The 25,625-nt window shown below is 47.4% G+C and overlaps 1 protein-coding gene across 1 annotated transcript; it reads right to left on the bottom strand.

The window, feature by feature from the left end:
• Window positions 1-3,848: 3,848 nt before the first annotated feature.
• BICDL2 (BICD family like cargo adaptor 2) lies at window positions 3,849-23,671 on the bottom strand. The gene is made up of 9 exons (XM_053363535.1): window positions 22,396-23,671; window positions 17,672-17,887; window positions 14,274-14,390; window positions 13,224-13,370; window positions 12,533-12,715; window positions 10,452-10,628; window positions 10,220-10,350; window positions 7,782-7,902; window positions 3,849-6,827 (listed from the first exon to the last, which is right to left on the bottom strand). Exons 1-9 carry the CDS (start codon window positions 22,702-22,704, stop codon window positions 6,654-6,656), a joined length of 1,575 nt encoding a protein of 524 aa, XP_053219510.1. The 5' UTR covers window positions 22,705-23,671; the 3' UTR covers window positions 3,849-6,653.
• Between the last annotated feature and the right edge of the window lie 1,954 nt (window positions 23,672-25,625).

Here is a 25,625-nt window from a genome sequence, read left to right on the forward strand (position 1 = left end):
CGAGAGGAAAGGAGGGAGAGGGAGAGATGTGCCGGGTCTGGAAGCACGAGGAAACCCCGGATCTCGGGAATCAATGAAGGATCGGGGGAAGGGGAGGCTCAGGTTGGGCAAGGGGCGCGGGGCGCATCTGCAAGGGGAGGGAGGCCAGGCGGGTCTCGCGGCTGTCGCCCTCCGTCCCTCTCCCGGCCGGACGCTGGGCTGGAATCAGATGACCGCGGAGCTAGCAGGCGGCCGCTTCCTTCCTGCCTCTCCCCTCCTGCTGCTGCCGCCGCCGCTTCCTCCGCCTCCTTCCCAGGCGCAGCAGCCGCCGCCTCTCGCGCCCGCTCGGGCCGATGGAACGCCAGGGCGCGATTGGAATCAGCCGGGAGGGGGCGGGTCTGGGGGCGGGGCCCGGCTTATAATGGGCGGTCCGGTGGGTGGGCGGGGCTTCCAAGTGGGGCGAGGCGGCAATAAAGAATGGGCGGGGCTTAAACGCGACAGGGCGGGGCTGGCGATCTGAGTTCCATCGAAGCCAATTTAAGCAACCTTTATTATTATTATTATTTATTATTATTATCATTATTATATTAGAATTTAACTCAGTCCTCGGGGTTAAGGACATTTATGCTGATATGCAGTTAGACGTAAAGCAGAAATGTAAATATACGTGGGCGGGTCAGTGCAGCAGCCCGAGAGCCTTCAGCAGGTTTACTCGGGAGTAAGCCGGGCGTAATTTAATTAGGGCCCGTTTCTGCGGAGGCGAGTGCCCCAACAGGATTACAGCCTGAAAATAGTCCGTGAAGGCTGCAGCCCGCTGCACTCAGGGAAGCAAATCCCGCGGAATGCATATTTATTTCTAGCAATCGCCGATCGGGCATAGGATCGGCTTGCCAGGGAATGAGCACGTTCAACTCCACGCCGCCGCGCGCGCCCGGGACATAAAGACCTAACGAAGCAGGGGGGCTAAATTCCGAGCAGAAAAGTGCCAAGAGCTGTGCTGCATTTAGCACTAAGGATCAAAGGAGACGGGGGAAGGCGATTACTAAATTAATAATTAACTCAATGATTTAAATTAATTTCAATTCATGATTCAATTCATAATTACGACGACTTGGTAATATGCAGCTGGGAGACCTCCGTGTAACAAGCAACGAACGAGTCTAATAAATTTAATGTTCACACCAGCAACAACCCTGTGCATATAAATAAAGGCAGTCCGATACAGATAATATATGGCTTAAATAATGCCGGCGCTGATGGGAAACAAAGCACAGTGAGGAGGATAAAGGGTGTGTGTGTGTGGAGGGTTTGAAGTCCAGTAGGAGGGGCATCAGGTAGGAATGAAAAAGTAGGATTGGAATTGGGGTGGTGCTTTTGTTTGCTTGTTGTGGTTTCTCTTTTTCTTACAAGGCCCCTATGTTTAAAAGCAGCTGCACAGCAGGCAGAAATTCAACAGGTGCAGCTTTTCCTTGCATGGTGATGTAGTGATGCAACTCTGTCCACTTCCTTGGGAGAAGTGACTGGGAGATTGGTGCTATGCTGTTTTGGAGTAATGGTCTTGGGAGGACTCTTAAGCTTCCAGCCACTTCTTCTTGCCCACTAGTTAACCACACCGCCTCTCAGAGGGCCCAGGACTCCATTGCAAACTGCTGTTCCACCACTGGGGGGGGGGCTGGAAGATTGGCAGCTGCATTCTCTGTTTACTTTGTCCATCTGCCTCATCTGTCTGTTCTGCATTCCTCTCTGCAGGGCTGAGATGCCAACTGCAGCCACCCCCTCAGCGCTGCAAGAAATGCTCATATTGTTCTCTTGTTAGGCCCACTTGCGGGTAGAAAAATGCCACCCAGATGGGCACGTCTGGTGTGCAGTGGGGAGGGCATGAACGGAAAAGGCCAAGGGATCCTCTTTGCTAGAACAAGGGGCACCATCTCTCCCTGGCAGAATAAAAAAAAACTTTGCTCATGTTAGTTTAAGTGAATGCAAATTAAAATAGTCCATGACCCAGGGTTCAAGTCCTATTAAAATGAAAGTATACTCTGATCAAAACAACCCCTCTGCAGTGCCACAAATCCAACTCAGTGCTGTAACACTGGAAAGTGTCAACGACTTCTCCTACCTGGGCAGTTATCTTTCCACAAAAGCGACATTGATGCCGAAATCCAGCATTGCCTGAGCTCTGCGAGTGCAGCCTTTTCCCAACTGAAGTGCAGTGTTTGAAGATCGAGACATTTTAATTTAAAAAATGCTTGTTTACAAAGTTATTCTACTACCAACCTTACTGTATGCTTGTGGAACACGGACCACTTATAAATGCCATCTCCAACTCTTCGAAACATTCCACCAACAGTGTCTCCGAAAAATTTTACACATCCCCTGGGAAGATAGACGAACTAATGCCAGTGTACTGGAAGAAGCAATGATTCTTTAACATCAACTTTGTTGGAGTGGTCATGTTGTTCGGATGCCTGATTACCATCTTCCAAAGCAACTACTCTATTCCAAACTTTAAAATGGAAAGTGTAATGCTGGTGGTCAACATAAGAGATTTAAAGACACTCTCAAGGCAAATGTAGTAAAACACCGACAATTGGGAAACACTGGCGTGCGAGCGCTCCAGTTGGAGAATAGCCTTTGGACACTCAAACTCAGGATGAAAGGGAGAAATGTGCTAAGAGGGAGGCACATTTAGCAAACCCTCACCATGATCAACTCCCATCCGGAAACCTATGTCCCCACTGTGGAAGGACATGTAGATCCACTCACAGATTCACTGTTAAGACCGTGTTCATGGAAGACAATCTTTCTCAGCTTTGAGTGACCACCAAAGAATACTCTGATCAGATTGGTTTAAAATTTGATCTGATGGTAACAGGAAATATAGTTATTCCCCACCTCCACTGCTGAGGGGTGATGGAAAAAGCAGCCTGTCTATTAAAACAGAAACAGCATTTTTGTAAATTTCTCCAGGTTGGCTTTCAGAAGGTACAAGTGAGGGCTCCCCCCCCATAACAAAATGTTGCAGCGTGTCACCAGCTCACAACTTTGAGCATGTGCAGCTTCCAGGCAACATCCAAGGCCCCAATTACAAGTTGGCTGAGACAAAGTTTTGCAAACTTAAGCACCGTTTCCTTAAAATTTCCTAGAATTCTTGGTTCCACTAAGAGGTGCCCAGCCTTCCCAGCATTCCCTGCTCTGTGTGAGTAGGCCACAACCTCCCTCCCAAAGAACCTGCTTCCCAAGAGCAGACAGTGAGGAAGGCGTGAAGTTTAAGAACCATACTTCTTTATTTAATAAACAGAATAGTATTAAATCTGTATTAACAAAATATACAACCAAAAATATTCTATAACAATATACATCTTCTGCTTTGTAGATAAATATTTTCTCTGTCTTGGCTCTTCCCAGCGGCTTGGCTTTGCAAATTGTTGCCTGTCCTAAACAGCTGAAAAGTGACACACTGGCAAAATAGTATTGGTTTTGGGGGTTCCCCCCTTTTTTTGCAACAGTAAGGGGAAAGGGCGGAAGGAGATGAAAGTACAGCAGTACCCTCTGCTGGCGGTGCCCATATGACAAAGTAATAATTGTTCATTTGAATAAATGTATGCACAAGTCACCCACTACCGAGCACAGAAGAAGAAGAAGAAGAAGAGTTTGGATTTGATATCCCGCTTTATCACTAACTGAAGGAGTCTCAAAGCAGCTAACAATCTCCTTTCCCTTCCTCCCCCCCAACAAACACTCTGTGAGGTGAGTGGGGCTGAGAGACTTCAGAGAAGTGTGACTAGCCCAAGGTCACCCAGCAGCTGCATGTGGAGGAGCGGAGACACGAACCCAGTTCCCCAGATTACGAGTCCCCCACTCTTATTATTCATCCCCCCCCCCAAAATGAACAGCAAGGAAAATCTAGATAAAGCGAGGCCCCTAATGCTCGGTGGGTAGTAATACTGCCGCCTACTGAAGGGGGTCATTGTGCCCCCGCTGGTGTGCAAAGTTTGTGAGGAATATTTGCAAGGCCCCACCTTATGCCTCCTCCTCATAGCAACTGGCTCCACTACCCAGTACAGAGGGTGCCCCCCATTTAGCAAAGCCCAAGCTCAGAGGAAGGCACGCCTTCAGAACCTCTCATTTTCAGTCATGTTCAGAATAGACATTTAAAGAACATTTTAATTACAGAAACAGAGAATTGTAGAGTTAGAAGACACCCCTGAGGGTCATTTAGTCCAACCCTCTGCAATGCAGGAATCTTTTGCCTAATGTGGGACACGAACCGACAACCCTGAGATTAAGCTCGACTGACTGAGCTTTCCCCCAAAGAATCCTGGGAATTGTAGTTTGCCCACCCACAGGCAGAACTATTCTACCCAGCTCCCTTAACAAACTGAGATTCCAGGATTCCTTGGGGGATGCCATGTGCTTTAAATGTATGAAGTGGGTGTGGACTTGCTGTCAGTGCATGGGAAAGCATGGGAAGCTGCCCCCAAAACAGCAAACCAGGGTTTCGCAGGGAAGTAAAGTGATAGTACAGTTAGAACCTTCAGAGGGGTCATCAAGTACCGCTAATCTCCCATGGCTAACAGTTTGTCAGCCATTTCTCCCCAGACTTCTAAGAAGTCAGCATAAATTCTTCCCCACTCACTACAGAGGGAAAGATTATTATTCTAGCCAGCCCCACAGCTTTTAAGTGTGAAAGGGAGTAAAAGACCAGTGATTTATTTCATTTTTTAAAGGGAAATTTGGATGATGTTGACATTGCAGGTTTGCATCTGCAAGATCCTCTAGAAAAATCCACTTAGCTGAATCATGGCTCTTGCTGGGCAAATTTGGAACATTTGCTGGAACACAGACAGGCCAGCTGGCATTGGAAGGCTAAAGGTATTTTTTAAAAAAGAAGAGAGGTGCAAAATAAGCTAGTTTATTTATATGGCGAGTAATTCCACTGGCACTGGAAACTGCATCCAACCATGTGATTGTTTTTAGTCGGCCACTGTAGCTATGTGGCCGGCTGATGCCACCCAATCGGTGGTGGTAGCCTGTGGTAACTTTTATCGCCAGTTGGATACAAGTGCCCCGATTTCAGATGAAACATTTTGTTAGGTACTTGGGGCCCTGACTGACAGGACCGGCTGATCTGAGGGTGTAACTTGGAACCCACAGTTGTTCCAAGCAGACTATTAAAATGCAAGGAAATATCTTGTCACCGCATTAGTCACATTAGTGCTCAAATTGGTCTATCATTAGAACTCAGATGGACAGCTCAGCGTGTCAGTCTCGCTGACGGAGAAATGCCATGAAACCTCCCTCCATTGCTGGAGACAGGAGGCCTCTGAATACCACGTCCTCAAGCAGGGGGAGTAGTAGTACTTGCACACTTCCCACAGGCATCTGGCTGGCTGTCAGGAAAACAAAACATTGGGCAACAGGGGCCTTTGGCCTGATCCAGCAGAGCTCTTCCAAAGTTCTTAGGAACCCAACTCACGTGTTGCAATAGGAACAGAGTTGCACCGCTGGGCCAGCTCCCAGCTTCACATCCTGCACCTCCTGCCTGCGCACCGAGCACAGAAGTCTGTAAAACAGAGGCAGCTGACCTTTTTCTGGCTGAGGGCCACATTGCCCAAAGGCCAGCATTCCAGGGGCCACATGTCAAAGTGGGCATGCCCAAAGGGCAAAAGTGGGGTGTAGCAGAACCCCAAACTTCTTGCCATTATTAATTACCTTTTATTCCTTTCCACCCCTTCCTTCTTATCAACTTACTCTTACCAACTTTCTTTCTTACTCCCTTCCACCGCCAGCACCCCATATTCCTTATTCTCTTTCTCTCCCCTTCCTTCCTAATACAGTGGAAGCTCGGGTTGCGAACGTGATCCGTGTGGGATGCACGCTCGCAACCCACAGCGCTCGCAACCCGCGTCTGCGCATGTGCAGGTTGCGATTTGGTGCTTATGCACATGCGCAAAGCACGATTTAGAGCTTCTGCGCATGCGCAACCGCCGAAACCCGGAAGTAACCCGTTCTGGTACTTCTGGGTTTTGGCGGTCTGCAACCCGAAAAGATGCAACCTGAATTGGCTGTAATCTGAGGCCTGACTGTACATAGGGCTTTCTGCCCTACTGCAATGGACATTCCAATCTCCCTGTCTTTCTCTCCCCTTTTCTCTCACCTGTAAAGCGCATCTCCAGTACAAAGGGACCCCCAACCCTACCCCTGACATCGTGGCCCCAGGCTAACCATACGCATGTGATATCCACACATCGAGTGTGCATGCTTGTAAACCAAACTGCTGGGCCCGCCCCTGACATCATGTTCTGGGCTAGCCCTGCCCACAAGATCCGTGCAAGGAGCATGGACCCCTGTGTGTCTTGCATGCTGGTTCCTGTACACTCACAGATCTCCGCACTCAACGCTCCGCTACTGGGACCGGCAATGTGGCTCTGCTCCTATTACAACACGTGTGAGTATCCTCTGTGTGTATAGAGTGTGAACAGCGGATCAGGTATGAGCAATGTAATGGAACTGGAGAACAAATTCCTTTGGCCTGGAGTTAGTTGACAAGCTGCTAAGAGGCCCAGAAGCCATTTCAGCCCCAGCCACCTCAAGCCTTGGTCTCATCGACAGCTGCCACTTCCGCCACCAATGAGTTCTGGCGTTGATATTCCCTCCACCACCTGTCCAGCTCCTCAGCTTTTCCGGAAGAGTGAGAAGAAGCCAGTGCCGTTGGGGATGCTGGTGCCTCGGCGAAAGAAAGGAGGGTTCTTGCCTTCCGCCGGGCTTCTAGGCGACGAAGCGATGGGGTGGGTCTCTTCCTGGTGCTTCTGCAGCAGTTGCTGGTGAATGATATACTGAATATCATCCTGTGTGGCAGGAAAGAAAAGAAAAGAGGATGTAACCACAACAGTGCTCCTAAATTGTGAATTTGTCTATTCCTCTTTTAAAGCCATCCAAATTGGTGGCCTTCCTTACATCATTCCACAGTTTCGCTAGGCGCTGTGTGAAGAAATGCTTCCCTTTTTCCTGCCCTGAATCTCCCACTGTGCAGCCTCATCGGATGGCCTCAAGTTCTAACATTATGAGAGAGGAAGAAAAACATCTCTCCTTTCTTCTAAGCTTAAAGAGCCCCATACGTTTTAACTTTTCCTCATGGGGGCAGTGGCTTCAGCCCCTCGGTTGCCCTTTTCCGGCTCTACAATATCCTTTTTGAGGCAAGGTGATCAGGTTTGTGAGCCTGATGGCACTAGAGGCTCTTCCCCTCTTTTAATTGATGTGAGCTGCTTTGGGAGACAATCGTTGTCTGAAAAAATGGGACAAAGACCCCATAAACAAATAAATACATTTTTGTGTTTGCTACCCTCTTCTTCTTATTCGACATCTCCCAGCTGCTGCTGCTACTTCTCCTCCTCTTCTTACCCTGTCATGGTCTCTTTCCCTTCCTTTCTTTTTGGTCCCTGTTCAGAACTGGAATGAATCCATAAAGCAAACTTGGAACAAATTGTGAATGCAGGGAGAGAATCAGAAATTCTCACGCTCATCCCATTTGTGTCACTGCGCAGATCTGGAATTTATTAAGCACGGCAGGAGCCAAAAAGCTGTTGTCTGACTTGCAGTTTGGGATTTAAAAAATGTTGTGTTTGCTACTATGAAGTTCCCTTTGCCCTTTTGGCTGCTTCCTTCGGCTTCCAGCATATAAACTGGAAGGACAATTGGTGCAGTTTAAAATGTTCTGGGTTAAATTTCATATATATATATATATGTGTGTGTGTGTGTGTGTGTGTGTGTGTGTGTGTATTCTGGTGTTTTTTCTTACTCACTTGCCAAGCTTCCAGCTCCTGGGAAAGGGCCATCTTCTGGCGAATGACACGCAATAGCTGCTGGCTCATGGAATCCCGTTCCAGGGAGACTTTTGCCAGTTCCAACTCCATCTCGCCTTTCCTGATAAGACAGCAGATAGAGACATACACAAAAAGATAAATAAGGCTGCAAGCCTGACCACGTCTACTCAGTGAATTCACTGGGTGCTTTCAGATGGTCTGTTTACTGATCATTCATTCTGATTTGGTTTGGGGGAGGTTAGACGATGTTGCATCACAGCAAGTGTTATCCCACAATTTCCAGCTCATTTTCCCTTTGCTTACCCTATTGCAAAAGCCCTGACATTTTCGGGAAGTGAGTTTGTTGTGCAAGCCCTTCCAATCACCTTGGAATTTCCCAGTTAAGTGATTGAATCCCACCCCAAAATAGTGACTGTCTGGAAATGCCCTTACTCCCAGGTAAGTGGGGTTAGGATCACAGCCTCGTACATTACAAGGTCCTCCAGGTTGTCACTGTTTCATGGGAGGGATTCAAGCACATACCATACATCTGCCTAGCTAAAGTGGGTTAAAGGACCTCGCCACCCACAGCACAAGCAATCCAGTTTAAAATAAGAATTAAACTTTTTGCTGTTTGGAAAGTGACAGAGAAATGCACTGAGAAGTGTGGGATGAATGAACGATCAACTAACAGGAAGACGTGTAAACATCCCACAAGCAAACCAGAAAGCACGTTCATTGTCGAATAATCACCCCATAAACAAATCAGGATAAATGCTCAATAAGGACTGGATATACTATCGAACCTCTGCGCAAGCTTTGTGCAAGCAAATCAGGATGAAGGCTCAGTAATTAAGGAACAGTTTTACATGCAGTTCCCAGTTCAGCCTGAAGATGTCACAATTCCATGGTTTAAAAACTTTCCCCTTCCCTGTTGCCTGCAGAGGGGGTGGGGGTAATCCATGGAGCCCTTCATCAATGGCTGCCGGACTGGACTTTCATGACTCTGCCGCCATTTACGATCAGCCCTTAAACTGGGCAGCTGTAAAGGAGTGTTCTTAGTGCTCCAAGGCAGATTCTCAAATTACAGGAGGAATGGAGGGACCCTGCATAAATGGAATGAGTGTTCTAGGAGGTTCCCAGAATCCTCTCTGGCTCACAGGGGTTACAATAGCAGACATAGAGGGTTTTCCTCTGAAGAAAGGGTTTCCTGGAGCTAGAACATTCGCTTTAAAACACTGCAGAAGAGAAATGCATACAGCTGTGAACCGATTCAGATCATTTGAGTTAATTCCCTGCCTTTAAGGTTACTCATTAACCTGCGGGAGTAAACATTGCAGCCTCTCAAACAGTAGGTATTTTGAGGATATTTAACGAAGGCGGCAGGTTTACTCCGGGACCGAAACTGCTGCTCTGATTTGTTTGCAGGGAGGTTATGCGATGTTGTGTTGTTATCCCACACTTTCGAGTGCAATTTCCCATCACTTCCTTTATCACACACACAAAAATCCAAATTTATAGCGAAGCAGGTTTGCTGTGCAAGAGCACCAAATCAATAGCACCAGTCTGGAAACGCCCTGAATTACACTGCCCAAAAAACAGGTGGCGGTGCTTGAAAGACTGAGCATCTGCCTTGTGTGCAGAAGGCAATATCTAATTCCTCTAGACAGAGGGCTTCTGACAGTCATAGTAGACCAAGGTTTCCCAAATTTGGGTCTCCAGCTGTTTTAAGACTACAATTCCTATCATCCCTGACCACTGGTCCTGCTAACTAGGGATGATGGGAGTTGTAGTCCAAAAACAGCTGGAGGCCCTGAAGTAGATGATACTGAACTAGATGAGCCTGTGGTCTGACTCAATAGAAAACAGCTTCCTATGCTCCTTTGAATTATAGGGTAACTTGTTCGGTTTTCTTATTTTTTGTGACCATCCCTTTAAAGGTTTTTAGAAGAGAACTGAGTGTTTGGGAGAGACAATTTGACAGAAGCTGGAGAGCCTCAGGTACTTTCTGCCTCCCCCTCACTTCACCACCCCCATAATTTGATCACTGATGAAGGAAGAAGCCATTATGAATAAGATGTTCTGTGGCTGGTACTATGGTTCAAAAAAGCAGCAGAGATAAATATATATCTTACATATAATAAAAAGGTAAGGCTGTCGTCAAGTGGCAGTTCACGTGTCTGCCAACAGGTAGCACTGCGAACTGATGACAGATTTCTGAGAGTTGCTGGGCCCATGATGGAGGGAGATGGAAGCAAGCAGGCATAAATGGAGGGAGGTGGTTTTGGCAAGATTTAAGAGATGGGGGAGATTGGCTAGTGGGGCAGGATGAGGGGCAAAGTGAGCAGGGGCACAGCGCCTAGGAGGCATGTATATGTGTGTGCCCATATATACATTTATACACACACAGAGAGAGAATAAATATGCAATCAACTCACTTTATTATAGCCTCATCTCGATCTATTATGGCTAATTTCAGTGCTTCGTCCCGGTTGCTCTCTTGATACAGGCGCCTCTGGCTCTCGATCTCAGTCTTTAAATTGCAGAGTTCTACATACTGTAGTGTAATCTGAAAATGGGAAAATAAATTTTAAAAATGCTTTTTAGAAGGAAAATCATGCCACTCCACAATGTAGCATCCTCAGGTGGGGAAAGCACAGCACACACTACCTGATCCTGAAGTTTCATGATCTCTGCTTCTTTCTGTCTCAGCAGATCCTGTTCCTGGTGACTCAGAGCTGACACCCGTTTGGCATAGTCAATTCCTTCCTCTTCCAGCCTCTTTGAGGGGTGTTTTGCCACTGTGGGGGTATGACAGGAGCCATTGCAGGTGCCGTTGGCCATCAGCTAAAGCAGACAAAGAAATCCAAACACATACCCATAAACCAACGAGATCTCAATGACACTAGGACGCAGCTGACTCTAAGGTGAGTCACAGCAGTTGCTTATAAAGGACAGTAAGTCTTCAAATGCCCAGAACATATTTTCATGGAAATTCTTCATATAGCACAAACCTCCCATCTGTGTGACTCTGGACATGTGACTTAAGGTTGCAAACCTATGCAGGTTTGCCTGAGAGTAAGTACCATTGTACACATGTTCGCTGGATTGCAGTGTAACTGAGCTTAATTGCAGCACTGCAAAACAGAAGCCATGTACATATTTAGAACTGAGAAATGTTTTTGAAGTGCATTGTGCAGCACAGTTCTATACATGTCTAGTCACTGAATTCAATCTCACTGAATTCAACAGAACTTACTCCCAAGTAAGTGTGCATAGGTTTGTACCCTTAAATCACTGGTGAACTGATTCATGAACACAATGCTTTTACACATTTGTGGGGTTTTTTAAAAACCCTTCTTCTTTTTTAGGTTTTTTTAAAAAAATTCCAGCCATGAGATAAACTTTACATATTGCTTGTATTCTTGTGGAATAGTAAGGAATGTCAGAGAATTCTGGCAGAAATGGGAGCAGAAATTGCCAATGTTTGCTCATTCATCTCATGTTCACAACAGAAATGAATTCGGTGAAGACCATTGGCTGTTGTTTTCAATCCACAAACTATATGCAACTGAAAACACTCCCCCCCCCACCATGTGATGCATTTCCTTTGCCCTGAAAGGAATGGTGTGGAATAGCGTAACAATAATGTGATCAAATATGTAAAATTCTGCCATAGCCAACAGCAAGATGAATAACCTGGGTTTTGTTGGAAGTCGAACTGCAGTGAAAAAGAAACAGCGCTTACATCCCTACTTGTGGTAAGACATAAAGGTGTACTATAAATATTCCTCTCCAGCAGTGAGTGGGAGCAGCAAGTCATAATTATTGGCTTACCTCTGTGTCCAAACCAGGGTGGTTTCATGGTTTGTTTTACTTGAAACAAACCACAGTCTGAAGCCAAAGTTTGTTCTTGGCTCAACAAAGCACAACCCCTACAGGTTGGACATAAAGCTAAGCCAAGGATCACTGGTTAGAAGGGAGCTGTGAAGTGGGAGATTTGTTTAAGAACACAAGAACAGCTCCGCTAGATCAGACCAAAGGATCATTTAGTCCAAAATCCTGAGCTCACAGTAGCCATAAGCAGGACTTGAGCACAAGAGCCCTCTCTCTCCCCTCCTGCAGTTTCCAGAAACTAGTATTCAGAGGGATAGGGCTATATCCAGTTCTAGTCCTACTAGAACACAAGTTAATGAACATGGCTAACTTAGAGTCATCGGTTTTAATGGGTCTACTTTGAGGAGAACCAGCATTAGCTACAACTCTTGTTTGTTTGTTTTTTTTAAATTGCGCAATGTAATTCTGTACATGTTCCACTGAGCCCATAAACTGTGTATTATCATACTATGAAAACACAGCCTTCCCCCCACTTATAAATCTAACAGCATCCTCAACTAAGCATTTTGGAGTGGAGGGGGAGGATATAATTTGCACTTAAATGTGAATTCCTCCTCCCATCCACTTAAAAAACAGCAACTCTGCTTCGTTCTGGATTGCAAGCATTATTCCCCCCCCCAAACTTAGTACAAAAAAGAAAAAGAAAAGATAGTATGCTTCAGTCTTTCCAAAAATACATATTTTTGAATTTGCGCTGTGTGGGAAAGACTGGTGGAGAATCAGGTATGCCCAGCAGTGTACATTTCCCAAATTGGCACATGGAGAGCAATCTTCTTTAGGCATTGGAAACTTTGCCCGTGACACAAACAGGTGAACTTAGATGCCCCTCCACCACCGCTTCCTTCCTCCCGTACCTTAGGAGCCTTCCCGGGCGCTCCAGGAGCATCCTCCAAGCTACTTTCGATCTCAGACTGGATGGAGGTGACGGAAGTGTCCAAATCGTGCAGGCGGATCTCCTCCTTCATCTCCTTGACCTGATGCTGGAGGCGACGGCTGGAGGCCCGGAGCTCCTCAGCTTCCACTTCGACCTGCTGCATCTTGGGAGGAGAAACAGGAAGTGGGTACGGAGGAGCACGAAAACAACGTGCTTCTGTGAGGGGCACCTACCAATGAGTCCTTCTCTTCCTCATTCTCTGCATTAACCACGAAAACGCCTTCCTCATTCTCTTACACACAAGCCACGTGTCCCTCGTCTTTGTTTTCAGTTGACTGTCCCCAAGGGTGAGGAAATTTCCCCAGCCAGAGAGCCGCCTTTCCTTTTTAGGCAATCTCCTGAGGGCCACAGGCCAGTGGAGGACGAGGGGCCTGGAGCAAAAGTCGGTGGGGCAATGAATGTCTACGTCAACCTTTGTGCGCTAGGATTTTTTCGGCTCACACTCAAACATCTCACTCTAGCCTCCATCCAGACAAGCGAGAGGCATTACCAGGACAAGCATAGGGTGGAAACCATCAGGGTGTGGTTTGAGGAGAGTTCCAGGGGCCACCCCTGCCCATGTCTCCCATTTTCACCCTTGAGCCTCAATGAGCCCCTTGCTTAGTAATTACCCGCAGCTCCTTCTCTCGGCTCTCGTTACGGAGGAGGAGGAGGTTGTTGTGCAGTGTGTCTACCAGCGCCTGGATCGATTCGTTCTCCTCCCGCAGCTGATGGGTCTGCTTCTCCAGATCTCGCTTCCGCTCTTGTAACATAAGGTTCTAGGGAAAAGGAATGTGCATGAAAGCAAATAAAATGGTCGGAGCTACGCCCCAGATCTTCAGTCCCAGATGAACCACCAAGTGGTTGTGGTTCAGAGCTAGCACCTCCCAGGGGGTTCCTGTGTCCTATTCTGTTGGGCCAGGTTAGCGGGGCATTTTCCTGCCAAAGAAGGGATATAAAAATAAAAGATTTGTGGAGCTAGAAGGGACCACAAGGGTCATCTAGTCTAGCCCCTTGCAATGAGGGAATCTTTCACCCAACGTGGGGCTCGAACCCACAACTCTGGGATTAAGAGTTTCATGCTTTACTGACTGAGCTATCTATCCATCCCACTCCCTACCCTTAGAAAAAAACACATAATAACAGCAAATCATATAAATGCCACCCTTTAATGGCACACAAAATGGCCCACATCTCAAGGAAGCCATTTTGCTATCATAATGGCAGGGTGAGGCTGGGTGGCAGCATGTAACTCCACAGCAAGGGGTTGCCTCCAACATTAATGGTACGCTGAGCAAATCCATTGAAACAAATGGAGGTAACTGCCCATTAGTTTCAATATGTCCATTTAGTTGGATGCCAACCGCTTTCTGTGAGTGTATGCAGAACGTCCTTTTGCTCAGGTGACCCAAGTAGCCACAAGCAGCCACAGCTAGCCCCCTGCACAACAAGGACTCAGGTGTGGGAAATCGAGGAGGGCTTCTGTGAACAACAAGGCCCAGCATCATTTCAAAAACTAAGGACTGGGATTTTGGCCACCATTGTCTTATTCCATGGTAAAGCCACAAGTCTCAGCTTCAGAGACAGCTTCTTGAAGAGGGCTAGAGGGGGAAACATAGTATTTCCCTGTTCCCCAGTGCCTTCCTTGCCCCATCTGCCAGTTTGAAGATCTCCTGTCTTACCTCAGCCTGCAGGCTTTGTGCCCGGGCCGCGTGTTCAGCACTGCTAAGGGACAAGGTCCGATGCTCCCCGCGTAACAAGCCCAGTTCTTCCTGCAGCCGCTGCTCCAGGTGTGTGAACTGTGGAGTGGTTGACATGTGTTAGGTTTCGGTTTGGCAAAAAACTGACACTTCAACCTGTTTTTCGGCACTAGACCTCAGTCCTCGGCTGTGATGAAGTAGAATCTGCACCTGAGCCTATGTATGGCGCACATTCACCTTCACCACCAAATATTCAGTCTGAGTGGTATGTATACAGTGACATGAGAGAAGAGAATGCCACTGAACATATGCAGAGTGCCTTCCCTTCGGGCTAAGAGCTCTTTTTCCTCTGGTATGACGTTTGCAGCAAAGCCCCACACCTCTGTGACCTGTGCACTATATTCTCCTCTGCCCAGGCTCCCCTAAGCATGCTGAGGATGAGAGACCTGAAGTTTAAAGGAAAACACATCCTTGAAGTTGTAGTAATGTATTTTATTATAATGAAGTTTTCTTGTATTTTGCAAGCTGCCTTAGATACCAACAATGGCAAAAACCATACCCCACAAGTGTCCTGGGGAAAACTGAGACATCCCTTTTTTTATTGTGCACTGCTCCAAAATGCATGATTTTGGTTGCAGTGCCCCCAAAAAGCACCTTTTAAAAGGGGAAACTGTGGCCCGAAATCATGTGAGATCACAGCAACCAACATGGCAGCTGTGCTCTCATGATAAAAAACGGAAGATGGTGTCCAGGAAGATGGAGTCAGGGATTTTGGCTTCAAAGTGTTGGAGGGTATGAGAAACGTAGAATATACCTTTAAAAACAAAGAAGAGCTACCAGATTTGGTGATGATGTTTCCTGGGAGCCAGTTTCCAGAACAATGTAGGCTGCTATCCTAACCCTACACACCTGGGAATAAGCCTTGGTTGCATTCAATTGGACTAACTTCTGATCAGACATAGTTAGTATTGTGCTGTTAATTGTCTGTTTCACACAACAGGAAATAGAACGCCAGAAGCTGCCTCACGCTGAGTCAGACCAGTGGTCAATCCAGATTAGGCCTGTCTGCATCAGGCATTAGGCTGGTGTGAAAGAGTTCAGTTGGTCCCTGAGGTACGCTGGACCCAAATTGTTCAGCGTTTTGTAAATTAATACAACTTGGCTCAATAGTAAATTAACTGGGGGTTGGGGGTGAGGTGTTTTGGTGCCAATTAAGTCATGTGGACCATGGGGGAAAAATAGCCCCGCATATCTGAGGAACAGACACCCCACCACAAACACCTATCTGCCCTAACTGGTTCTACAAGTTCCAGTAAGCATCAAAGTCAAGAGAGTGACCAATCCAGAGCCCATAAGGGCAGAAGGGAACATCCTTTTAGGGAACAGTCCCAGTGACTTTTTAAAAGTCTAATCTGGTTTCATTATTATGCACGTATCCGACTTTTGCAGCAAATAGAATACTTCGTAAGGTTTGTCTAATTTATTTGACCTCATTAGCAGCTCCTCCCCGCAGTTAGTTTCCTACATTCCTGGAAACCTGCCAGTCTGGGTGATGATGCTATGGCACTGTGATCTCAGCCCACATGGCTTGTTTGACTCAATGAATTCCTTGTTCTATTTTCGGAGTTCAAGCATGGCGTGCGCCTCTGTCCCTCCTTCTGTGGCGCTGGTGAGCTAGTATTTGCATGGAAGCAGGAAGCTGCCTTATATTCTTACCCCCTCCGAAACAATAACAAAAGAACCCCTCTCTGCTCACAGAACATCAGCAATAGCAGGAAGCGTACAACGCTAAGACAGACCACTTCTTCCTCGCAGACTAGATCTCTGCAGGAAGGGAGTCATTGTTTTGCAGAAGTGTCCAATCTGCACCACACACAAACACCTGCCTGCATGCTGAGATTGTGCAGCTCCCGGTAAGGCTGTGACACATGCTTTTTTCTGAATGTACACAAGATGGCAATCCAGCCTCCTGTCTGCCCCAGCTTTTCACAGGACCACCACCCCACACACTCAAACATATTCCAGGCCCCCACAAATATTTGGCTTCAATCCCCACTAGTAATTTGCATACAAGACCACGCCCACACAAACTGCAGCCATAAATCTGGACTGGTGACCATGTTCCCAAGCTTTTATCAGTGGCATGTTGGGTGAAGCATTCAACGTAACTGCCAAATTAGCATCTTCTAACCCAGTGCCCTGCAGGTGTCTTGAACAATGGCTCCCATGGAAGTCCTGTTCCAAAACATCCAGAAGGCACCAGGTTGGCTAAGGTATGCTGTGCAATGTCAGACCCTCCAAGTGTCCCTATTTTCCAGGGGCAGCCCCGGATTTACAGAAGCCGCCCCAGTTTCTGATTTGATCCCAGAATGTCCTGCTTTTCCTTAGGTAAAGGTAAAGGGACCCCTGACCATTAGGTCCAGTCGTGGCCGACTCTGGGATTGCGGCGCTCATCTCGCTTTATTGGCCGAGGGAGCCAGCATACAACTTCTGGGTCATGTGGCCAGTATGACTAAGCCGCTTCTGGCGAACCAGAACAGCACACAGAAACACCATTTACCTTCGCGCCAGGGCGGTACCTATTTATCTACTTGCACTTTGATGTGCTTTCGAACTGCTAGGTTGGCAGGAGCAGGGACAGAGCAATGGGAGCTCACCCCATCTTGAGGAGGACATCCCTATTTTCTTTCGATTAATGTATTAATGTTGGAGGGTATGGAGTTATGCAACCCCCAGGCCAAGGAGATAAGTAACTAGAAAACCTTTAGAAGACACCTGAAAGCAGCCTTGTATAAGGACTTTTTTTCCTAATGTTTAATTATGTTTTTATATATGTTGGAAGCCACCCAGAGTGATTGGGGCAACACAGAAGGAGGAGGAGGAGGAGGAGGAAGAGGAGTTTGGATTTGTTATCCCGCTTTATCACTACCCGAAGGAGTCTCAAAGCGGCTAACAATCTCCTTTCCCTTCCTCCCCCAAAACAAACACTCTGTGAGGTGAGTGAGGCTGAGAGACTTCAGAGAAGTGTGACTAGCCCAAGGTCACCCAGCAGTTGCATGTGGAGGTCAGATGGGTGGGGTTTAAATAATAAAATTATTATTAGTAGTAGTATGGAATAGGATATCCCTATTTTCATCGGAGAAATGTTGCAGGGTATGCTATGTGAATTCAACAGACACAGCACTTCCCAGCATGAGGAAGCAGTTGACGAGAGCTACACCTGCGGAATTCCTGCCCGTCACACAAATGCTAAAAAGCACAGGTTTCCCTTAGGTAAGGAAAAGGGGAAGTACCGGCCGACTTCCCAGCCGATCCCTCTTGCCTCTCTTCCCCTCACAGACCTGAGGAATCTCTGTGAGCTGCGTCTCCTTTCCCCTTACCTGACTGAGCTGCTCCACCAGGCGCTGGTTCTGCTCCGAGAGGTCCAGGACGGCCTGCGAACTCTCCCGGCTAGTGTCCTGCTGCTCCATGCGCTTCTGCCCCAGCTGGGCGCGGACTGTGGCCAGGTCAGTCTCCAGCTCCGCCACGCGAGTCTCAAATTCAGCACTTCTGGATTCAAGGTGCAGGCGGAGTTCGTGCTTCTCTTGCTCCAGACGCTGGGAGAGGCCAGAGAGAAGAGTTAGGGACAAATGTAGCAGGGAGCTGTGAATTTATTATTGAGTGCAAACATTTCTAAAATGCCTTTCATGCAAGGGCCCCAGGGCAGCGTCCAAAAAGCAGGGATAAAATTATTCATATGCAATAAAAACACAGTGGCCACAGCTAAATTGTACGTGTAAAGCAGTATCACACCACTTTAAACAGTCACGGCTTCCTCCAAAGGATCCTGTGAACTATGGTTTGTTAAGGATGCTGAGAGTTTTTTGGGGGAACCCCTATTTTCCTCACAGAGCTACAATTCCCAGAGTGGTTTCACAACCAATCCTTCTTCAGGTCACATGTAAAATTCAGGTGAATTTTCATTTGATTTTTTTTTTTAATGTGGACATGAGAAGAACTGAATTTAAGATTGTGGCGGGGATGAGAAATGGAAAGAACTTGAAACAGACAGGTTCCTCCACCCTTCTTGGCTCAATCCCAACTGATGCTATCTTTGGTGAGAAAGCCAAGTTTTGAAAGATACCAAAGAAGCCTCACTTCTGCTCTTGTGGTAACCATCAACTGAAAACCTCCCTTGCTCCACCGGTCATGGAAGGAGAGGGGGGAATCTCTCCCAAGCAAACTGAAGAACTAAAAATACTGATTTACCTTTACAACATTTTTAATTGCTAGCAGTAACATTGACGTGACTCATAAAGTTGGCTTTATTTCTCCTGGCTTTAGCAATATATTTAACTGAGGCTTTATTTGCTTGCCATCACATTATATAAGTGGTGATATAGAAATTTAGTGTGTTCTACTTTTAGAGGGGTGATTGGCCAATATAAAGCCAATACTTTGGAGTGTCACGAGGTTCTATCTTGTCCCGTATGCTTTTTTTGCATGAAAAGGCTAAGGAAAGTTACCTGGAACTTTGGCTGAAGTCACTATCCAGAGGACACTCAGCTTTACTTTGTTTTTCCTTCTGCTAATCCCAGGAAAGCTCTTGAACTGGTGTCTGGAGGTTTGGGGGTCCCACAGACCCCTTCAGTGCAGGACTTTTTGGAAAGCTCTGAAGATCCATCTGTTTTCTTTGGCCTTCTCACAGAGTGTACTTGTTGGATTGATAGTCATATATTGTTACCGGGTTTAACATTTTAGGGCTGGTTGTTGCTTCATACTTTATCGCTGGTTTTATTTATAAAATACGTTGTGCTATATTGTACTCTGTTTTTATCTTGTAAGCAATCTCAAGAGGACTTGGGCCCTTAAAGGTAGTCTAAAGATATCTATATGGGTTTGTGGATCCAGAACTCCCCTAAATTCTTGGACCAAACAAGTGTTAAAAGCTGAACCGGGCTAGTTTCGCCCTCAGGTAATCGCCTGGGAGAGGAGCCATTAAGAAAACAAATGAAAGGTGATGAGCCGTTAAGAAAGCAAAGAGAAGGTGGGGCCCCTCCTTCAACTCTTAAGATAGTTGGAAGGACAAAAGCCAGAGTTTTTAGGGTTGGCTGTGATGTGACCCAGGGGGGAAAGGTTGTAGGTTGGAAAAAGCAGAGAGAGAACATGCTGTTGGATTTCTGCTTGAAACCAAGACCATGGCAGTAACAAGACCCTTTTGGGGTGTTGATGCTGTGGGCCCCTCCATTGTAGGCTCAGGTTGTATATATGCGGAAATAAACCACATATCATAAAAACACCACAGTCTCCGCTATGCCTCATTCCCAAATGAAACACCAACCCTGGATAAGTGCACAGAACCCCTAGAATGTGGCTTGGAGATGGGGGTGGCCTGCAACAATATTTTAAATTACATAACAGCAACTATATGCTGTATTGTAAGGTAAAGGTAAAGGGACCCCTGACCATTAGGTCCAGTCATGACTGACTCTGGGGTTGCGGCGCTCATCTCGCTCTATGGGCCGAGGGAGCCAATGTACAGCTTCCGGGTCATGTGGCCAGCATGACTAAGCCGCTTCTGGCAAACCAGAGCAGCGCACAGAAATGCCGTTTACCTTCCCGCCAGAGCGGTACCTATTTATCTACTTGCACTTGCTTTCAAATTGCTAGGTTGGCAGGAGCGCTGTATTGTAGCTAATGGCTAAAATATAAATCTGGATTAGAAATTCCAGAAGTAGAAGAAGAAGAAGAAGAAGATATTTGTGATGCATTGTATGCTGTGATGGCTGAACAATAAAAATGAACTGGAAGCCCCCCTTCCATGCAAAACCGTCTCTCCACCACCAGCCAAGATGTGAGTCACAAACAGTGTCCCTTAGAAGGGACCAACAACTGCATGCAGCCACTGCTGGTAGACCATCTAGCTCTGCATTTACCTAGGTGGATATTGATTGAGACAGTGTGCAGCCCCCCCCCCAATGATTTCAAGTACCTTTTTGAAACTCCTGGTTCTGGTGGTAACTATTCTGCTCCAGCTTATTTGCTTCTGTAACATCCACATGCAAATAAAATTGTATGCCACCACTCCCACCCCCGAGCTGCCTATTAGGAAGGAAAGTATAACATTATTTCATCTCTTGCATATTGTATACCTGACAATCCATATCCTTAATTGCATTTCCCTCAGTATCCAAAGGCTATTCATATAAGACATAAGACAGTCATATGCATGAGCAGATGACACAGTAAAGTCTTAAGAAAAGAGTGTTGGCTAGGCTCACGGCTTCCTGGAATCCACACCCCCTGACCTCAAACCTCAGACCCTAATCCTTGATGCAAAAGACTATTAGTCAAGGTAACTAAATGGAGCTTCAATGTTCAGGTGCAGTCTACCTCTGGGCACCAGGCACTAGGGGAAGGCACCTGCATATCTTGCTTGAGGGAACCCAGAGACCTCTTGCAGATTGATACTGTAAACAGAACAGTCTGGTCTGATCCAGAAAGCCAAGGCAATTCACATGTTCACAATCTACAAGCCCTGTGCGTAAACTCCCCTCCTGGAGCAAGTCAGTCCTGCTTGAGAAAGTTCCCAGAGAAAGTGCCCCCAGTGACAGGTGCCTACACCCAAAAAAGGGAAAGCTTTTCCATTTGGACACACCTTGGATTCCGCTGCGGATATGGATGGCAACTCTTATTAATGACAGGGTCGTGTTAACAAGCTTGGGACAATTTCTGGCTTCGCTTTTCAGCCCAATTGCCCAATTTCAACCCTGAGCCTCCACCCTTAAGGCAAAAAAAAAAAATATGCAAGTGGCTGGCATCCTTCCACCCAGTTTCTGTAAGCAACACAGAAATATATGGGCCTCGGGAGGGCACAGCTGGTGGGTGAGGTTCTTTGTGGGTGATTCATGCTGGGCGCTTTCTATTCCTCCTCCTCCTCAGTTCCATTTGGTCACTCTCTGTTCTTCCTTCCCTCTAGCTGGCTAATTATACCCACTCTGTCACCACAAACTCCACCTTGCCTCCTCAGTGCCCTCCTGCTCTGTGCCAGACTGGTTCGACCAGCTGCCACAAGTATCATGCCCAGAGGTTGCCTGTGCCAACTTCACCCTAGGCCAGGACCTTGGGGATTACTTGAGAGGCGAAACGGGTTTAGAGCGAGGCGGATGAAACTGAACTCTGGAATTTCTCAGCAATCCAGAGAACAGAAGGATCTCTGGCAGAGAAGGTCTCAGGCTCAGTCCCTGGCAGGTAGGAATGGGAAGACTGAAACTTTGGAGAGCTGCTGCCAGTCAGTGTGTGCAACACAGAGCTACATGGTGCCATGGCCCAACCTGGTACAAGTCCGCTTCCTCTGTCCCTAGGGTTCACATGTTACGAAAGAGCTTCTATGTAATAAACAGCATGCTGTCGCAGGTTCACACAACAGCAGTCCCCACATACATGTAGGATTGTCCCCAAGCTCTAGAGGAGATATGCGAGATTTCCTACACCGGCCAGCAGTGTGCAATGTGTAAAGCAAAGGAGTCAAGAAACCCCAAGTTTGGGTTTTGAAGGATGTTATAACAGCAGCAGTGTTGCTTTGGAAAGAGGACAGGACACCCACAGAAAAAATGAAAGCCAGAACTACTTTGGGCAGAGAGCTGCTGGAGTTCAACAGCTGCCAGCTGTTGCCATCTCAGGTGCCACTACAGTGGTACCTCAGCTTACATACGCTTCAGGTTACAGACTCCACTAATCCAGAAATAGTGCTTCAGGTTAAGAACTTTGCTTCAGGCTGAGAACAGAAATTGTGTTCCGGGGGTGCAGCGGCAGCAGGAGGCCCCATTAGCTAAAGTGGTGCTTCAGGTTAAGAACAGTTTCAGGTTAAGTACGGACCTCTGGAACGAATTAAGTACTTAATCTGAGGTACCACTGTATTGCCCCACCTTCCTTCTAAAGAACTTGCAGTGACAGAAACAGCGGCAATCCAATTTTCTCCTTACAACAACCCTGAAGGTAGGCTACGTTGAGTGAAAGAGAGAGGCCCAAGGCCACACAGGAAGGTTTCTGACCGAGAAGGGAATCCCCGGCCCAGGCCTGGCATTCTCCCCGCCAAGTCACGCCCTCCGCTGTGCCCCCTTACCTCTTTGGTCTCCATGTGCTCCTTGGCCAGTTCCTCAAAGCGCCTTTCCAGCTCCTCATTGCGTTCCAGGAGCATCTTCCCCAGCTCAGCTGCCAGCAGCAGGTCCTGCTCCTTCCTCTGCAGCAGCACCCCCAAGTCCGCCTCTTCGGGGTCCCCGCCCCCAGCAGCCACATCGCCCCCAAAAGTCTGTTGCCGCTCCCCCCCAAAGGGATAGAACTCGTCCCCCAGGGCAGGTGGGGTCAGAGGGAAAGGGGTCCGAAGGGCAGCCTCCTCCTCAGGGAACATGGAGGGAGCTGTGGTGGTTGCCATGGAGTGGGGCTGGGGAGAAAGAGGAGGGAAAGGGGGGTGGGATCCAGAGGGTTAGAGTGGGGAGAAGTGGGGAGCCAGGATGCCAACCTTCGCTGGCAGGGCTGTGGCTTTGAGGAAGGGGAGAAAGGCAGTCAGCAACCAGGGCACCAGGGCCCAGTTTCTCCCATGAGAGAAGATGCCTTCTGAGGGAGGGGGAGAAGCAGGCAGGTCGTTTCCTCCAGGTATCCAGGTATGAAGAGGCAACCTGAACTGCTCCTGAGGGAAGGGAAGAAGCAACAAGCTTGCCCTGGCTTCTCCGCTTCTTCCTCTTCTTCTCCTCCTTCCTTCGACTCCCGGTTGGGTTTCGCTGTTTATTTCCCGATTCCTGCCTCCACCCTCCCACAGGTTGTGACAGGTGAGGTTTTCCACTCGGCTGGCTCCTCCTCCTCTCATTCACGCCCTCACCTGTCGTTCCTGTTCCCTCCTCCTCCTCTGCTCTGGGAAATTTCCAACCACACAGTTCTTCCACTGACTTGTGCTTACAGGGCCAGCAGGGACCTGGTCCAGGAATCCTCCTGCCTCCCTTACAAACCCTTCCCAGTCAGATACAAAGAAGAGAAAGCCTCAGTGTCTTTATATAGCCTGTTTCCTAAGTGATCACCCACCATCACAAATGAATGTACAAAGTTAGCTTGCTCTGAATCAGATTATTGGATTGTCTCACTATTCTGCTTTGTGACTAGCGGTGGCTGTCAGAGCACCTGCTTGGCATGCAGAAGGTTCCCAGTTCAATCCTTGGCATCTCCAGGTACGGCTGAGAGAAAACCCTCTCTGAAATCCCGGGGAACTGTTATCCTTACAGCAGCCCCGCAAGGGAGAGCAGCACTACTAGTTTCATGCTCCAGGCTGGAGGCTGAGGATGAGAGAATTTAAGCGGATGCTTCAGGGCACCTGTATATTTACAGCAAAACTAGGATTTGAACTCTGAGGCTAAAGGGCTTGTGAGGTTGACTGCTTTGGCTCTCAAAACAAGCCGGCTTTATTGTCTTCTGTATAAACCCAGCAATCCCAGCTTCAAATTTTCCCTTTCCCAAAAAAACCCTTCCCTATTTAATACAGTGGTACCTTGGGTTAAGAACTTAATTCATTCCGGAGGTCCGTTCTTAACCTGAAACTGTTCTTAACCTGAAGCACCACTTTAGCTAATGGGGCCTCCTGCTGCTGCTGCTGCGCCACCAGAGTACGATTTCTGTTCTCATCCTGAAGCAAAGTTCTTAACCCAAGGTACTATTTCTGGGTTTGCGGAATCTGTAATCTGAAGCGTATGTAACCTGAAGCATATGTAGCCCGAGGTACCACTGTATACAATAATAATAATAAAGCAGGTTGAAAAAATAAATAAATGCATAGCCTTGGAATAGTTTTTTCCTGAGTGAAAAAATAAAGTGGGCAAAATCTCTCTCTCTCTCTCTCTCTCTCTCTCTCTCTCTCTCACACACACACACACACACACACACACACACACACACACGGGTGATCAGCCAGGCTGAAGGGGAAGACTTCCATTGTTCAAAACTAAATATGTTTTAAAAGAAGAAGATGGAAATAAAAGATGCCTGTGACACTTGGGCAGCTACACCTGTCTCCTCACTCCAGCAATCTCAAGGAATATTTTACAGTATCTTGTGAACTGTTCTGAGGTCTTTTGATGAAGGGTGGTGGTATGTATATTATAATAATAATAATAATAATAATAATAATAATAATAATAATATCTTGGCTGGGAAAATATGGTTGCATTTTCCCAGATACAAAAACATGGTTGCTTGAGTGCTGGGACAATGTGATGCCGCTAGAACAGAAGCTCAGTTATTAGGGACAAGGAACAGACCTTCAGCAGCAAACAGCAGACAAATGCCATATATGTAATTCAGCCAAGAACTGCACAGAAGTCTCTGCAGAACCCCGGAGTCTAGGAGCATCTCCCTCAGGTTTCAGACCACATGCCATTCTTCCTCCAGAGCAGGTGTGGGGAAGAACCTATGGCCCTCCAGATTGTGGCTGAACCACAACTCCCATCAACCCCAGCAAGTGTGGCCAATAGCCATGAAGCATGGGAGTTGTAGTCACGGATGTGGTCCAAAGGAAAGCAGAGCAATACGTTTGGCTGCAGGAGTTGCCAGAAGGAGGCATATAAGGCGCCATCCAACCATCTTAGGGACTCCGCTCCTGATTTGTATAGTAGAGCTTACTCCCTAGCCCTTTCTGCAAGGCAGCAGAAGTGTAGGATCAGTTTTCCTTCTCGTAGATGGGCTACTTTCCCAGGTTGATCTGCCCCTTATTTCCCTCTACAGCATGTGCAGAAACCGTCTTCTTGACTGTTAGACCCACTATCTGTCTCGTCCGCCCAATCCACCGGAGCCGGTCTTTGAGTGCAGGGGAAATCCCTAACTGGAGACCCAGCGGCTTCCCTCACCTGGTTTAGCCGGCCAGTCGAAACTGTTTCCAGGGTGTGGCCACCGTCGCATGCCGACAGCTTGGAGGAGCCACAGGTGAGAGAGGTGAGTGCAGGGTGGGGACCAAAGGTGGACAAACCACCCCAGAAGGAGCACAATGCGTCCCCCACCAGAAATACCTTCCCCTAACATCCCATGCACCCTGCAGCTTAAATACCATCAACGAAGGACAGCCCACCAGCTCCCTAGCCAATCTGTTCCACTGCCCAATAGTGCTTAACCACTAGGAAGTTTCTCCTGGTGTTTAGCAAAAACCTGCTTCCCTGCCATTTCCACCAAAATTGGTTCTGCCTTCTGCAACAGCAAAGCAGCAGCCTGCCTGCTTCTTCCGCACGACAGCTCTTCAGGTATTTCAGTATGGCTATAATGTTTCCCCTTAATCTCCAGTCTAAACATACCCAGCTCCTTGAAGCCATTCCTCATAGG

The sequence above is a fragment of the Podarcis raffonei genome, chromosome 13 (genome assembly GCF_027172205.1).
Source record: "Podarcis raffonei isolate rPodRaf1 chromosome 13, rPodRaf1.pri, whole genome shotgun sequence".
Lineage (NCBI taxonomy): Eukaryota > Metazoa > Chordata > Lepidosauria > Squamata > Lacertidae > Podarcis > Podarcis raffonei.

Excerpts from the sequence above, each read along its gene's own strand:
- BICDL2 (XM_053363535.1), bottom strand. The coding sequence starts at position 22,704 with ATGGCAACCACCACAGCTCCCTCCATGTTCCCTGAGGAGGAGGCTGCC. Across the intron at positions 7,903-10,219 it reads CGAGATGAGGCTATAATAAA|GAAAGGCGAGATGGAGTTGG; the intron begins GTGAGTTGATTG and ends CTGTCTTATCAG. Across the intron at positions 6,828-7,781 it reads AGGAGCTGGAAGCTTGGCAA|GATGATATTCAGTATATCAT; the intron begins GTGAGTAAGAAA and ends CCTGCCACACAG.